The 16,808-nt window shown below is 39.0% G+C and overlaps 1 protein-coding gene across 3 annotated transcripts in view; it reads right to left on the bottom strand.

Moving 5' to 3' along the window:
- ATP10B (ATPase phospholipid transporting 10B (putative)) overlaps positions 1-16,808 on the bottom strand; it is a 479,113-nt gene that overhangs the window by 26,771 nt on the left and 435,534 nt on the right. For all 3 annotated transcript variants that reach the window (XM_056516674.1, XM_056516673.1, XM_056516675.1), the window contains 6 exons: positions 16,597-16,728; positions 11,875-12,002; positions 11,067-11,319; positions 9,585-9,814; positions 3,664-3,855; positions 2,395-2,974 (listed from right to left, as the gene is read on the bottom strand). In XM_056516674.1, coding sequence (XP_056372649.1) covers positions 2,395-2,974; positions 3,664-3,855; positions 9,585-9,814; positions 11,067-11,319; positions 11,875-12,002; positions 16,597-16,728 — 1,515 coding nt within the window. The remainder of the gene's footprint in view (positions 1-2,394; positions 2,975-3,663; positions 3,856-9,584; positions 9,815-11,066; positions 11,320-11,874; positions 12,003-16,596; positions 16,729-16,808) is intronic.

Raw genomic sequence — 16,808 nt, 5'->3', positions numbered from 1 at the left:
TATGGGGTATCTCTGTAGTCGGTAGAAATTGCATTACAAATTTTGGGGGGCTTTTTTCCCTTTTACCTCTTGTCAAAATGAAAAGTATAGGGCAACACCAGCATGTTAGTGTAAAAAAAAAATTTTTTTTACACTAACATGCTGGTGTAGACCCCAACTTCACCTTTTCATAAGGGGTTGAAGGAGAAAAAGCCTCCCAAAATTTGTTAGGCAATTTTTCCCGAGTACGGCGATACCCCATATGTGGCCCTAAACTATTGCCTTGAAATACAACAGGGCTCCAAAGTGAGAGAGTGCCATGCGCATTTGAGGCCTGAATTAGGGATTTGCATAGGGGTGGACATAGGGGTATTCTACGCCAGTGATTCCCAAACAGGGTGCCTCCAGCTGTTGCAAAACTCCCAGCATGCTTGGATAGTCAACGGCTGTCCAGCAACACTGGGAGTTGTTGTTTTGCAACAGCTGGAGGCTCCATTTTGGAAACAGTGGCGTACCAGACGTTTTTCATTTTAATTGGGGAGGGGGGCTGTGTAGGGGTATGTGTATATGTAGTGTTTTTTACTTTTTATTTTATCTTGTGTTAGTGTAGTGTAGTGTTTTTAGGGTACAGTCACACGGGCGGGGATTATAGCGGGTTTCCCGCTGCGAGTTTGAGCTGCCGCGCAAAATTTGCTGCATCGCAAACTTGCAGCCTGATACTCACTGTAAGCCCCCTGCCCATGTGAATGTACCCTGTACATTCACAGGGGGGGGGGGGGGGGGAAACCTGCAGCTGTTGCAAAACTACAACTCCCAGCACGCACAGTCTATCAGTGCATGCTGGTAGTTATAGTTTTGCAACAGCTGGAGGCACACGGGTTGGGAAACACTGAGTTAGGAAACAGGCAATGTTTCCCAACCAGTGTGCCTCCAGTTGTTGCAAAACCACTACTCCCAAACATTCTCAGGCATGCTGGAAGTAGTAGTTCTGCAACATCTTTAGAGCCAGATGTTGCCGAACTAAAACTCCCAGCATGCTTGGAGTTGTAGTTTTGCAACATCTGGAGGACTACAGTTTGCAGACCACTAATACAGTGGTTCCCAATTTGTGCCCTTCCAGATGTTGCAAAACTACAACTCCCAGTATGCCAAAACTGTCCAGGCATGCTGGGAGTTGTAGTTCTGCAACATCTGAAGGGCCAGGTGTTACAGAACTACAACTCCCAGCATGCCTGGACAGTAAGGGCATGCTGAGGATGTGTAGTTTTGCAACATCTGGAAGGGCACAGTGGTCTCCAAACTGTGGACCTCCAGATGTTGCAAAACTGCAACTCCCAGCATGCCCAGACCCCAAGGGCTGTCTGGGCATGCTGGGAGTTGTAGTGTAAGGGGACCAGATGGAGCAGTCCAGATCGCTTTACGGTGGTCTGGACTGCTGCAAAGGTCCCGCAACGCCGCCGAAGATCCACTCACCTGTCGCCACCGCCGCCGTCTCTGCCACTGGGATCCGGGTCTTCAGGGACGAGGTAAGTACCGGGGCCGGGCCCCAGCACTCCCCCGTCCCCCGCCGTATCCTCCGGTCTTCCTCCCGTCCTCTTCGGACTTCCAGGGGCCGGGCAGGGCGGGAGGAAGTAACCGCCCCCCCCCCCCCCTGCGATTGGTCGGTTAACTAACCGAGGAATCGCAGGGGATAGGAGGAGGTGGCAGGCTTGCCACCTCGCTTCTAGCCTCCAGCATGGTCCTGGCTGTCTGTGACAACTGGGATCATGCAAAATTACCGGGCGGTCAGGTCCCAGAGACTCGATCAGCCCGGTATCGCCGCAGGTCGCAGGGGCGATTTGTGACGCCCCCCTCGGCGTTTGCCCTGGATGCCTGCTGAAGCATTTCAGCAGGCATCCGCTTCCGATCTCTGCCTGCTGAAGCATTTCAGCAGGCATCCGCTTCCGATCTCTGCCCACCACGCGGCAGGGACCGGAAAACGCAAGGACGTACGGGGACGTCCTGGGTCATTAAAGCTCAGGGTGCGGGGACGTCCCCGTACGTCCTGGGTCCTTAAGAGGTTAAAAGGAAAGAATCGATACCATTGGTTGCTTTGGACAACTCAGCAACTTTTCCTTTGGACAGGTTTTGATAAATCTCCCCTATACAGTATGGGGGAGATTTATCAAAACCTGTGCAGAAGAAAATTTACCCAGTTGCCCATAGCAACCAATCAGCTCGCTTCTTTCATTAAAGACGCAATCTGATTGTTTGCTATGGGCAACTGGGCAACTTTTCTTCTGCACAGGTTTTGATAAATCTCCCCCTATGTACTTTAGCTAGTAGGGCAAATGCAAAGAGGTTTGCATTATGAGGAAACCATATTAGCCATATCAGAGCTATGAGGTAGAGTGCCGTAAATCTATATTGTCTTACCTTTGGCTGGGTCATCTAATAGATCCATGATCGCAGAGTCAGCTCCTTTGGTGTACACAATTATCTCTCTAGTTATGGGGTGACGGACCACCACAGACATTCTTTTTCTTACAGAGTCAAAGCCCAGGGTATAGAGAAGGTCAAAAGTGAGCAGGGTCCCTTGTGGAAGCCGTATTGTCACCTGTTCAGGGGTGCGGGACATTAAGGTGAAACTATAGGCTCTTGCAGCATGTACCAGCGCAGCTTCATCAGGACTCTCAGCTTCATATAAAAACTCATCTTCTAAATTAAAAGTACCAACAGTGGCATACATTTCATCGATACAGTTGTCAGTGCTGGTCCTGCCTGCTGAAGAATCGTCTCTCCCATTACTTTGATTTTCTGTATCACCTGAACTTGAACCAGAAGCACTATCTGGACTGACTTTGTTTTTCTTAGAACTGGATGGAGTTGCAGGGTCAGAGCTGGAGGGAGTAGTAGAGGATGACTGGCTGAGACGCATCATTTTTAGCTTCTGGAACAAGTGCTGAAATTTCTCCAAAGATGGTGCGGATGGTTTCAGCAATGGAGTCATGGTAACCTAAAAAGTTAACAAAGAATATGTGGAATACTGTATGTGAAGAACAAACTCTTAAACCAGTCATAAAAAATAAGCTAATGATTATGATAATGATTGCTCCTCCCAATTGGTCCTAGTCCATAGCTAAATTTGTATTAAAAAAAAAAATGTACCCAAAAATTTGTCCCCCTGACCCCAAACACATAAAAAAACTCAACATAAATGAGCTTTGTTGCAGCCATAGAAAGACTGTAAACACTGCTTCCCCTGCTGCACTTCATAGTTTGAGATGCAGTGGTGTCACAGACATAACATGTAGCCCCAATGCAAAATTCTACAACAGGGTCCCATTGGCCATTTGTATTACTGGTCTCTTATGGGGCAGATGTGCCTCGGGGTCTCATTAGGCAACATGGCCCCGGTGTGACTGCTACCTATGCACCCACTATAGGTATTCCCCTGAATGGTGTAAAATGTTGTAACGGCAAAAATAGATACGTTCAATTATGCAAATGTATAGATAAAAATACCTCACAAACAGGTACAGTTATTACTTTTTTTTTAACTAAATAACTGTAGGTATAAACTTTTTTGCATTGACACTTCTGGAGAAACAGGCTATAGAAAACTATAACAGAGTAAGATTTAAATCTCTTGGCGAGTATGACTAGAGGATAAAGTACAATCATCTCAATGTCCACAGGGCCTACCCTTTGCCTTGGCTCAGTTGCTGTTGAGACCACTACTGTATTGCAGATGGCCAAAGCTAGGAAGAAATCAATATATGGAGAACTTGAAGGTCTGGAGCTGCTTTGGGGCTTAAATGGAGACAGAGTTTCCATGTAGACGGATGCTTCTCTGACCTTCTTCAACAGCGTCTGATCTGGGGTCACATCTTTTTCCTGAAATAGAATAGAAAACTCCAATTAATCTTGTTTTTTTATATTCTTCTCCAACTGCCTTTATGCATTTATAAACTAAAAGACCTACTGTATAAACAGAGACCACTTATTTCCCAATGGAGCTGACAAGATGTCTGAACGTGAAAATAATTTGACTGTTCAGAACCTGGAATTATGCGGAAGCACAGAACACAAACATGATACCGGAAGACTGGGTATTCTTAGGCTTTATGATTCTAATAGCATGCAGCTTCCCTTTATTTTCTTCATTTTTCTCGGCTTGACTATATCCCAATTAGTAGCATTTGTCTTGGAGCTGGCATCTGGATGGAGGAGATTTCATTACTTGTTCTCTGGAACTTGTCCAGCATTCACAGTTTGTTTTTAGAACAGATGTTATTTTTATATATTTGATAATTAATGGAATGACATGATCTTATCTAATACCTCAAAGGCAACGCTGGGCACACTGGCCAAACAATAACAATTTGCAAGAAATCATAGACGAGATTTTTGTTTTAATTTTAAAAAGTAGATTTTTTTTTTTTTTACCTTATAACTAGACCCCATTATTTCCTTGTAATATATAGATTATTATATTATTATATTTACTAGAGAACAAAAATTATCAAAGCAAATCAGTGTATTATCCTCGTTATCTGGAGATAGACCTCAGAATGCACTATGAAATATATTTATTTACCCCAAAACTGCATTTTGTATGCTATTTTACTGACTGTTCCTTCCACCGTAAAATAGAAGGTACTTATGTGTCTAGATTCCAAGGATTGCAGATGGGCATGTGTGTGACTATAGCTGTCGGAGTCATATCAATTTGGTCCATAGGTTGGGGCCCACTTAAATGACATATCATAGTCCCTTATTGCAGGAAACAACAAGTTTATGGCTTTCTAGCACTAGTATGAATGTTCACTCATATATAGCACTATTATTCATACCATTAGTTATTGTTACTTATGCTGCTATCTGTCATTAGGTAGTGGGGGGGCTATCTTATATTGTTATGGCGCCCATGAATTAAAATTATATCCCTGCAGTTTGGACTTTCTGCTAAAGTGTAGACAAGAACACCATATCATACAAACAAGCCACATTGCACTTGTCTAAAACTAGCCTAAGAGGAAGCCCCAGCTTCGGTTCCTATCTTATGGACAGAATGTGACCTTCACAGGACTGCCTCTCTCCACAGGTTCCATGTACAACAATAAAAATGTGAAGACACGTGAAAAGTTTATAAAGTATATGCACATTTTAAGAAGGTGATCATTTAAGAAAACTCCGCTCCAAGGCCTACTTTATAGCGGACTATGGTAACTTTATATCACTTAAAAGGATAAAGTTACTGTAGGCCCCAAAATGAAACATTTAGTAGCACCAGCGGAAAATTAAACATTGTAAAGTATTAAGGGGCTCAGAAATAATCACAGAGCTGTATTATAGTGATTTGCATTCAGCAGAACGGAAATGCAGTTACTCAGAACTAATCATAATGTAGAAAACATTTCATTTACTCTCTCATTTCTCAAATTTACATTTTAGTAGGAATAAAATAAATAAAAAGTGGAGCTCTAAACAACAGGGTCAATGATTTCCCAAATGGATATTGTAATTTTATACCCAAGCAGGAAAGCTGAACTCCAGACTTCCAGCAGTGGTTCTGTTAAATTTTATTTACCCAATATAAGTAAGACTTGGTTCACACTGACTTTTTATTTCCATTTAACGTATATACATTTTATACACTTTCATTTTATCATTTTATACAAAATCCATTTACCACAGAATCACATACAAAAAAATAAATAAATAAATAAACAGATTACAACCTATAAGTTTTTTTTATGCCGTTAATGATAGTGTAGTTGGTATGGTTTAATGTACAAGTTTAAATTACTGTAACAGATACAGTGACACTGGATGAACCCACCCTTACACTGATACTAAGTAAATAAAGTTTTACAGAACCAGTGCTGGAAGCCGGGAGGTCTGCTTCCCCGCTTGGGACTTTGAATTCGGATTCTTTTTTAAAGTCAACTTCTCTGAGGATTGGATCATCCATGCACCATTTGTGTTTGGACTTTGCACAGAGGTGCTAGTTAAAGATACAGGGCCCCAGTGTAAAATGTGTATCAGGGCCCCCAATTAAACAGCTTAGAGCTCATTGCTGAGTCCTTCAGAAGGATGGGAGTTGAAAAGAGAAAAAAACTTTTTTTTCCCCTGCTCAATGCTCTAAAATACTGGACACTCGATGGACCCTATTGAAATCAATGTGATCTATGGTGTCCTTGTGGTGTCAGTTATGCTCTGACCTGTTCTGGGGACTGTTCGGAGCAAAAAAACAACAGACCCCTGACGGATCGGAGCACATTAGTTGTGTCAACCTATCTTTAATTTATATTACTGGTCTCTTTATGTGAGATACACAGATCTAATGGGACCCAGTGAACCTGCACCCTCTGCACCCCTATAGTTACCACCCTGACTGTGCTGATCCACTTTGTTTGCTTTTGATTTTATATTCTTATAGAGGAAAGACAGATTTACGATAGAGAGATAGATAGATAGATAGATAGATAAGGTTTGATTCTTTCACGTGGCATTCCATTTCTGGGATGCTTTATTTGACACATTGTTTCTGCCTCCCTTTCAAAATAAGGGTAATACCTAGCAAAAACATTAATCATGAGGTCAGGCACCACGGAAGCTGATTTTTACTATGTTTACTTTGTTTGCCTTTGATTTTATATCCTTATAGAGGAAAGACAGATTTACGATAGATAGATAGATAGATAGATAGATAGATAGATAGATAAGGTTTGATTCTTTCACGTGGCATTCCATTTCTGGGATGCTTTATTTGACACATTGTTTCTGCCTCCCTTTCAAAATAAGGGTAATACCTAGCAAAAACATAAATCATGAGGTCAGGCACCACGGAAACTGATTTTTACTATTGCCACAAAATGAAAAAATACAATATAAAATGAAATAATAATAAAAAAAAATATGATAAATACATTTTCCCTTTATTTCATCCAAGGAACTATAAACTTTAGGCTAAACAAAACTCATTGATGCATTGCACAAAAGCAATATCACTGCTAAGCAAATAGGACCCTTTAGTCTGTCACGTAACTCCAATTCTATTTAGTTCTTTTTCATTCATCTGTTTCTGACAGCACTGGGGAAGAACTACTATGGTAAAAACAGCCATTATGTAGCTATATAGATGTAGTGTATTCAAGTATATAAACTGAATTTAAGGGGCTTATATTAATACAAAGTGGATCATAGAGGCAACCAAAAGATGGATAGTAGTGTCGTATACCAGATCTACAGCGTAAAGTTGAGCCCACATAAAAAAGCTAGATTAGGGAAGACAAAATATGAGTACACCCTGTTTACTGACAGACAAGGGGGCCATTGTTATATTCTTAGGAAAATAATACTCTCCACAGAATAGTAAACTAACTAAGAATTACAATTACTGGTGGCAGCAAAACTTACATTTATAACAGTTTCATGAAGCAATAAGACAAACCATATTGGTGGTCATGGACAAACATGTTAGTCGTGATCATATAAGTATACAATCGCATGCATAATAAGTCCCCCAGTCAGGCTACTATAACAATAAATTATTATAGTGCTGCTAGTATGCAAGTTTAGAACAAGTTTTTCACATTTATTTTTATTTTTTATTTACAAACAGAAAATGAGGCTTCCCTTAGTGCATCCATTAAATAATCGATGGATCTCTTCCTTCAAGCTAAAGAAATTAGAGATCAAAGCACCCTGTAAATAGATTCATGCCGTACAGAAGGTACATATGATTCATCAAGCTAAAATGCCGCAGTACATCACATACCACTTATACACAGCTCGATTGACTAGACAAGTGGCTGACTATGGTTTGTTGACGTGGGGACACTTCATTTAGGAATGCACTGTTCTCTCATAGAAGGGCTTTTAATTGTTTAATGGAGATAAAAGTGATCTTGTGAAGTCATTCGTGTGCATACAGACTTACACGTACAGACCGTACCCAAGAAGACAGAGCATGTTTTAATTAAAATGTGCCAGTGCTGCAGCCATCTCTTATGTAATAGAGTCTTGACAGACACCCTTTGTAAATTACAAAAGTAAAGATGAGTAAGTCGAGGATTGTTTGAGAAGAACTGCATTATCCCCGATACCAGATGATCCTTGCCATAGGCTAGGCTGGGATTTCAGACAAAATTACCCATACGGGAAGCCTGAGAGAAAGTTTTGAGGTTGTAAACTACATAAAATAATACATTTGCCATAGGTTTACACATCAATGACTACAGATTGACTGCTTATCTAATGTGTATGAGGCACGTCAGAATAAAGTGGTACAGTACCAAAGATATCCTATACACATGAACGCTTGGGGCCCTTCCATAGGCATAATGTTACCCCATAAACATGCACTCTTAAGTGAGCCATGACTATTTTTATATGGGAGTAGACAGAAGTAAATATTGTAAATGACCAGCTTAGAGGGGTATTACGGTCGAAAACTTTTTTTTTTTTTCAAATTAACTGGTGCCAGAAATTTGTACAGATTTGTAAATTACTTCTATAAAAAAAAATCTTAATGGGGTACTCCGGTGGAAAACATATATATATATATATATATTTTATCATCTGGTGCCAAAAAGTTAAACAGATTTGTAAATTACTTCCATTTCAAAGTCTTAATCCTTCCAGTACTTTTCAGCTGCTGTTTAATACAGACAAAGTTCTTTTCTTTTCTCTCTGTTCATGATGCTCTCTGCTGACACCTCTGTGCATGTCAGGAACTGTCCAGAGCAAGAACAAATCCCCATAGCAAACCTATACTGCTCTGGACAGTTCTTGACATGAACAGAGGTGTCAGCAGAGAGCACCGTGGACAGACAGAAAATAAATTCAAAAAGAAAAGAACTTCCTCTGTATTATACAACAGCTGATAAGCACTGGAAGGATTAAGATTTTTAATAGGAGTAATTTACAAATCTGTTTAACTTTCTGGCACCAGCTGTTTTAAAAAAATGTTGTTTCCACCGGAGTGCCCATTTAATCCTTTAGACCAGTTGATCCAGGTTTTGTAAGTGAAAACTAACTGTATAATAAACAATGACACAGATATCCTGCCCCACAAAGGGGTACTTCAGCAGAAGGATGTTATTTCTCAATATGCCCAGGCTGTCTGAATTAAAGAATTTTTTTTTTTTTAATTACCTCTCATTCTCCCCCGGAATCACTTCTCCGATGCCTGGTGTGATACTCTTTCTGGTGCAAGGGCACAATAGATCCCATTGCCACCCAGCCAATTACTGACCAAGGTGGGACACTGCCACAGTAATTTGCTGATTTGCACGGTCATGTCTAGACTCTCAAGACCTGAAAGAGGATCGTACCTGGGACCAGAGCAGCAATACCTGAGGCACTGGGAAAGTGCTGGAGTAAGTATTGTTTTTTTTTCTTTTTTCTAATGCAGACAGCCCTTTAATTGTCGTCAGGTCATATCAGATGTGTGGCCAGCTATAAATGTACTTAACTTGTACAATATAAGTTCAGTTATTCAGGCACTATAACATTGTACTGAATCTGAAGAAAAACTGTGATTGACTTTTTCATATGTTTTAGGGCATCTATGTAACGTGGAAAAAAAAAAGTAAATTGGAATTTGAAAGACTTACAATAGGACTGCTGAAAGCCACTTGAGAAATGTCAAAACGTCCTTCCGATTTCTTTCTAAAGTGCCCTTGGATATTTGGTCGAGCACTCTGGCAGCGTCTCAGAGCTCTGGTGCCTTTATGTCTCATGGTGGAATTGTGTTCCTCAGCTCCGGTATTTAGGGTTAAGTTTCTGAGCTTGGTCAAATCTTCATCATCTGAATCTTCTTCTTTGTAAGTTTCCAGACGTTTTGCTGTGAAAAAGATATACACATAACATTCATTTTCTAATCAAAACCATGGCTGGAAATGTGGACTTGTCCTCTATGGCTGAGTTGTTAGAAAAAAAAAAGAAGAGTGAAACAGAATTCCCTCATAATCTCTGGAGTTTGTCTTATGACAAGAGACACATTGTGATTAGAGAAAACTTCTGTCTCACAGTAAGGGAGGCTGTGCCGTTACAACACTTAAAACATCTGTTACGCTTTTGTCTATTTACATTTGGTATATTTAAGTATTGGCAGGAAATGATAATTCCTGATACTATTAATGCTAGATCCACACTGATGTAGATGAGCATACAATATAGTAATGTATTGCAAGATGTTTATGAAGTACAAAAGGTATTTCATTAAGATAATTTTTTCCATTTATTATTTATTCCTTTTATTATTTGGTAAAAACACAGTAATGAATAAATAATGTTGTAAGGAGGGCTTCACTTATATACACAGTCTTCTATATTAGTCTTCTCCAACACCATGAGCAAAGAGACATTGGATCTCTGTAAATTTAAAAAGGCCATGCTTCTTAGTTGGGAGATTGGAAGGACCCTGGGGAAGCTCTGATGATGTTACTGTTTAGATTTGAGGTTATTAAGCATATATAAATATTTTATGTTCATATATTAATATTTATAGTACATTATCACAACTTTCCATAAGAAGCCATTCAATATTCTTCTCCTCCAAAGCTTCTTTCAGAGAAGTACTGCCGAAAGACAGGTACACATTTTTATGCAAGGCATTTGTCAGGTAGCTGCCTGTAGTACCCTGTAGTTTCTTGAATCCATTAAAGAAAATTATTTCAGGAACCACATCCACTTTTAATTGTATGTGATCTTTGTTGCTATCATTGCACACATGGGACATATCATATGAAGGGTTGAACACGTTTTTTGGAAAAAGACCCTAGTGTGAAGTGTTTTTCCCAAGTCATATTCAAGTGGAATTGACTTTTCCTAAATCACTGGGGTCCATAATTGTATCAGAGCTAGAGCCAACTAACGGATCTCTTGGCACCATAGTTGGCCAGTTCAGCTCTGCTAATATGGTATCCATTTAATGAATACTTTTTTTTTTTTTTTTTTTAAAGGTTCCTAGCATGTGGAATTGTATAGTATACTGTGCTTTTTCATACTTCATCGGCCCTGTATAGTTGAATATATTACAAAACATGGTGGCAAAATGGACACCATTTGGCAACTGCTTGACAAATTTAACTTACCATTTTCCTGATGGGAGAATTCATTTCCTACTATTGTGCATCTGCGGAAGACCATTTTATTTTCTGTCAGAGTACCAGTTTTATCTGAGAAGATATACTGGATTTGTCCAAGATCCTCTGTGATGTTTAATGCACGACACTGCATGGATAAGTCAATTTCTTCATCATACAAATCAATGTCATGATGTATAAAGTAGATCTGACCGAGTTTCACAAGCTCAATCGATACATATAAAGATATTGGAATCAAAATCTGTAACAAAAAAATAATATATTTGTTTTTAGTGTCTATAAAAGGTTAACAACACTGAATTACAAGATAGTGTGTGAGCACATTTAAAGTGTCACTGTCTCTTACACAAACTTTGGACATCTTATAGAAACATGTCAAAAGTTTTAAAGGCTCCGGAACTGGTTGTTCGTTCATACCTGCACCGATTGCTAAAACAAATATGGAAAAAGCGCTTGTTAAGCTTTCCCTACCTTAATGCATAAGGTGGGCTACATAGACTTTTTATATAATCCATCGCCTGCAGCGAGAAGAGAGACAGGAAAGCCAAGCACTTCTTCTAGCTTACTCTAGCAATCGGTGGGGGTCTGAACAGCCAAACCTCGACCGAACAAACTTTTGATATATTTCTACAACAGGTCCAAAGTTTTTGTAAGTGACATTGATACTTTAAAAGACTGGCCCATAAAAAAGTATATCACTTTAGAAGCTGACCATAAAAAAGAAAAAACAGATGCAAAGGCCCAGGTCATGAAAGAAATGGGAAAAGTGTTTTAAATATTAAACAAATCGACTAACCTGTAGCAAGATAATCATAGTAAGGAACATGTAAAAACCAGCAAGAGCTGGCACAGTATAACTTCCATCAGCATTTGGAACATCAAATAAAGGATGAATTACAAACTTGCGATACCAAAGGCCATGTCCTGAAGAAAAGAGAAATATATATACATATATATATATTACAACTGATAGCACAATAATGATGAGGGTGGGATAGAATCCGTTTTGTTTGTGACAACGTAATAACTTGGGCTGTGTATCATGTTGCAACTTATGACCATTTAAGCAGATAACCTAAAGTCTATGGAGAAGGTAGTGTTTCTGTTTTTAGTTAAAAAAGGCTCCATTGTCTAATTTAGCACCCAGTATAGTCAAAATAAAATAGAGACCTTAATGACTTAAAAAAAAAAAAACTGCTCAATTGACTTTAATTTAAAGCTAAAACTTTAAAGTCAATTTAGTAATCCTCTTAAGAGTTCCTTAACATGATCTCATTATTAAAATCACTGCTTTTTACAAGGTTATGTGATCCTCTAAGAACTCTGCAGGGTTGGGACTTCACATTTGCAGCAGCGCCTCTGACGTGTCTGCAGAATACAGACAACCATTATAACATAGCTAAGCCTTGCCACTAAGACATTGGCCAAACCTGCTGTGCTATACAGTTAATACATTACAATACATGACATAATTATTAGGTCACCACATGAAGGTAAAGGAATTATGGATAAGACAATAATAAACTTAAAATCATCATCAGGATTTTTCTTCAAAAGTCTTCTATTCTCAATAGTTTCTATTGTTATCAGGAATGTATGACTAGAAGATAAAGGCATTGTTTGAGAGAAATATCCATTTTTTTTGTTTTGCTTTTTTACAGTCTTGACAATTTGTGGCCCCCATACACCTTAGTGTGTTGGCCAAACACATCAATCTCCGTGGGTCTGGCAGACCAATTTTGGTGGAACCTGTAAATTATTTATCACTTATGGGGGCAGCTTAGCAGTCCCTCAAGATTTCTAGTTGGAACAAACAAGGGTAGGTAAGGTTGGATTTCGAGCAAAAATTTCCTCTCTTATAGTCCAGGGGATAGGTGGCATCAGAAGGGTCTGGTGCATAATTATCTTACCCCCTTAATAAAACAACATATGTTTATAGTAAACAAGAATTTCCAGCACGGCAGCTTCTCTTATGAACTTCCAGCTTTATTACAATATAAATAATCCAACACACAGGACAGGAGAATGGTGACGCGTTTCGGTCTGTTCACCAGACCTTAGGTCATACAACAATGGATTAAAAACCAGAAACCTATATAGGGAGAGGAAGCTGGCTTGATTCCAAACATCTGTGGAACCCGGTCAGCTTAACTCTTTACCTTCTCTTAAAGCACATTGAGTTAAAATCAGTTTTAAGGTGTAATTTCAAAAGTCGCAGGGCAATATATATAACACAACAAATGTAAACGTATTAATGTGTAATGCCCTAAACATGTATAGCGGGAATATAGAGAGAGAGACACAAATAAACCGCATCAAAGAGATGATCCGGATCCACAGGAATTGCTCTCTTGAGAGCGATTTCCTGTGGGAGTCCCAACAGACTGCCACCAGTTTACGAAAATGGGGGTATTCCTGTGGAATATTGATCGAGGTATTAGAGTGGCCTCAGGTAGAACAAGAACAGATCTTATTACTACAAAAAAGAAACTCTCTGTGGATAAAACAACACCTATCACATTTGTTACAACTTTCAGTGAGGAGTATAAAGAGATTTGTAACATCATACATAGATACATGCCACTTATTACATCTGATGGGGCATACAAGGAAGCGCTTAAATACAGATATAGGTGTAGTTCAAGGAGGGCCCCCACTATAGGGCAGATCTGGTCTCCGAGTCTTTTTGTTCAGAACACCACTAATAAACCTACTTGGTTGGCACACCAAGGCTCCTACCGCTGTGGACACAGCAGATGTATATGTTGTGTTGTCATGAAGAACTTTACCAGTGTCTAGTTATAATACAACTCAGTGTGCGTATCTGAGGACTCAGTAATGAATAACAGTATCCATACGTTTATTGAGACTGTGAGGGAAGCGACTACCCAAGTTTAGAATCCAAAATAATTCGCGATTAAGTAGTTTGTGTTTAATATCACCTACCCTCAAAGGAACCGAGACACAATCCAAACTTTGCAGCATTAAGGTCGAGACACTGCTGCCTACGCGCAATTCTTGGAGACCATGAAGACATGTCTCGATCTTAAATGAGCAGCGTCTGACAAATGTTTGCGTGCACGGACCTTGAGGGGATTAGAGGTACACCCCACTTATTGAACACAGCATGCTATACAAGTAAAAACATAAATAACACACTCTGTTACAATTAATAAACTGTTGGATTTTATACTCTTTCTTATCAAACGTAGAGGTGACACTGGTAAATTTTTGTTTTTTCTGCATAGGGTGCTGTTGTCGCTCATCATCTTTTATATGGGATGTTGACACCAATTCACACCATGCAAATTTGATGCGGTTACTTTGTGTGTGTCTCTCAATAAACGCATGGACACTGTTATTCATTAATGAGTCCTCAGATACGCACACTGTGCATTGTATTACAACAAGACGCTGATATATTTATTTTAGTTTTTTCTGTCTTATATACAGCTTTTTTTCTTTCTTGCAGTATAAATGTGCAAACTTGATGTCTCACTGTTTTCCATCTATGCATTGGGTGTGGTTGTCTCTCATCTTTTATATGGGATGTTGACACCAATTCACACCATGCATATTTGATACGGTTTATTTGTGCGTCTCTCTATATACTCCCGCTATATGTCTAGGGTATTACAGATTTATACAAATTTACATTTGTGTTCTTATATATTGCCCTGTGACTTTTGAAATTACACCTTATCTATGTTTAAAAAACATGAATGATTTTAACTCACTGTGTATTAAGAGTATGTAAAGAGTTAAGCTGACCAGGTTCCACAGATGTTTGGAATCAAGCTAGCTTCCTCTCCCTATATAGGGTTCTGGTTTTTAATTAATTGTTGTATGCCTAAGGTCTGGTTAACAGACTGAAATGCGTCACCATTCTCCTGTCCTGTGTGTTGGATTTTTATATTGCAATAAAGCTGGAAGTTCATAAGAGAAGCTGCCGTGCTGGAAATGCTTGTTTACAGTTTGCTGGGTGCGTCCACACCTTTCTTTGCATTGGCTGGAAGTGGAGGTGAGCTGGCTGAGCACACCTCTTTAACATATGTTTATAGGGACAATTTTGTGGGGCCACATAGGTTTAAGATCTTTTAGCTGGCAGATCTCTTCTATGAGTGGCCGGTGAATCTTTAAAACTAACCGATCACTGGTATACAACTAAAGTGTCTATCTTGGGCCAGGAAAATCTCTATTTATGACCCTGCTTTCTCTCTACCAGAACCAAGAAGTCACATGATATATCGCTTCCTGTTTCTAAGGCTTACAGAGTATTAACCCTTTAAGGATGCAGGGTTTTTCCGTTTTTGCATTTTCCTTTTTTCCTCATCACCTTCTAAAAATCATAACGCTTTGTATTTTGCACCTAAAATTCCATATTATGGCTTATTTTTTGTGCCACCAATTCTACTTTGCAGTGACATTAGACATTTTACCAAAATATACACGGCAAAGCGGAAAATTGTGCGACAAAATGGAAGAAAAATGCCATTTTGTAACTTTTGAGGGCTTCCATTTCTATGCAGTGCATTTTTCGGTAAAAATGACATCTTATCTTTATTCTGTAGGTCCATATGGTTAAAATGATACACTACTTATAAAGGGATTGATTTTGCATTGCTTCTAAAAAAAAATCATAACTACATGCAGGAAAATGTATACGTTTAAAATTGTCATCTTCTGACCCCTATAACATTTTTTATTTTTCCGTGTACAGGCCATTATGAGGGCTATGTTCTGAAGTTTTTACCGATACCATTTATATATTGATCGGACTTTTTGATTGGTTTTTATTAATTTTTTCATAATATCAAAAAAGTGACCAAAAATACGCCGTTTTGGAATTTTTGGGCGCGTATGCCATTGACCGCGTGGTTTAATTAACAATATATTTTTATAGTTTGGACATTTCTGTATGCGGCGATACCACATATGTTTATTTTTATTTACACCGTTTTTTTTTTTTAAATGAGAAAAGGGGGGTGATTCTTACTATTATTAGGGAAAGTGTTAAATGATCTTTATTAACTTTTTTTTTACACTTTTTTTTTTGCAGTGTTATAGCCCCCTAGTGGCTATTTTACTGCACATACCAATCTCATACACAAATCATTGCCATGCATTGACACGGCATAGATCAGTGTAATCGGCGGTCGATTGCTCAAGCCTGGATCTCAGGCTTGGAGCAATCAATCACCAATCGGACGCGATCAGCCCAACTGGTCTGCAGGGAAGATTTTACTTTCATATTAGACGCAATCAACTTTGAATGCCGCATCTAAAGGGTTAATAGTATGCGGCACAACGATCGGTGCCACACGCTATTAGTATAAGGTCATTAGCCGCCAGTACGCCCTGCATCCTTAAGAGGTTAAATTTAGTCCCAAGCCTGTTATTCCTAAATGAATATTTCTGATGTCTCCATATAATATTTTCTCTTTGATAAGAGATGGCAAAGGCCATAAGATTTATTTTGTAATGATTTTTTTTAAAAGATAAAAATTGTAGTATCTACCTATAGCTCCAATGAGGCACATGACAACGAGGATGCCAACACAGAAGAATACATTGATGTTCATTTGTCTTTCCAGTTTGCTGCGCTTGTAACGTGGACCACTGTTGTTCAGCATTGCCTTGGTCTCATGCCCTTGGGGAAAAAAAGATGCAAATTTTAATAAATATTTCTATATATGATTGCATTTTCCATGACGGTCTCAGCATGTAGCT

The sequence above is a fragment of the Hyla sarda genome, chromosome 4, assembly GCF_029499605.1.
Source record: "Hyla sarda isolate aHylSar1 chromosome 4, aHylSar1.hap1, whole genome shotgun sequence".
Taxonomy (NCBI): Eukaryota; Metazoa; Chordata; class Amphibia; order Anura; family Hylidae; genus Hyla; species Hyla sarda.
Note: the sequence above shows the minus strand (reverse complement) of the source record. Positions and strands in the feature narration are given on the sequence as shown.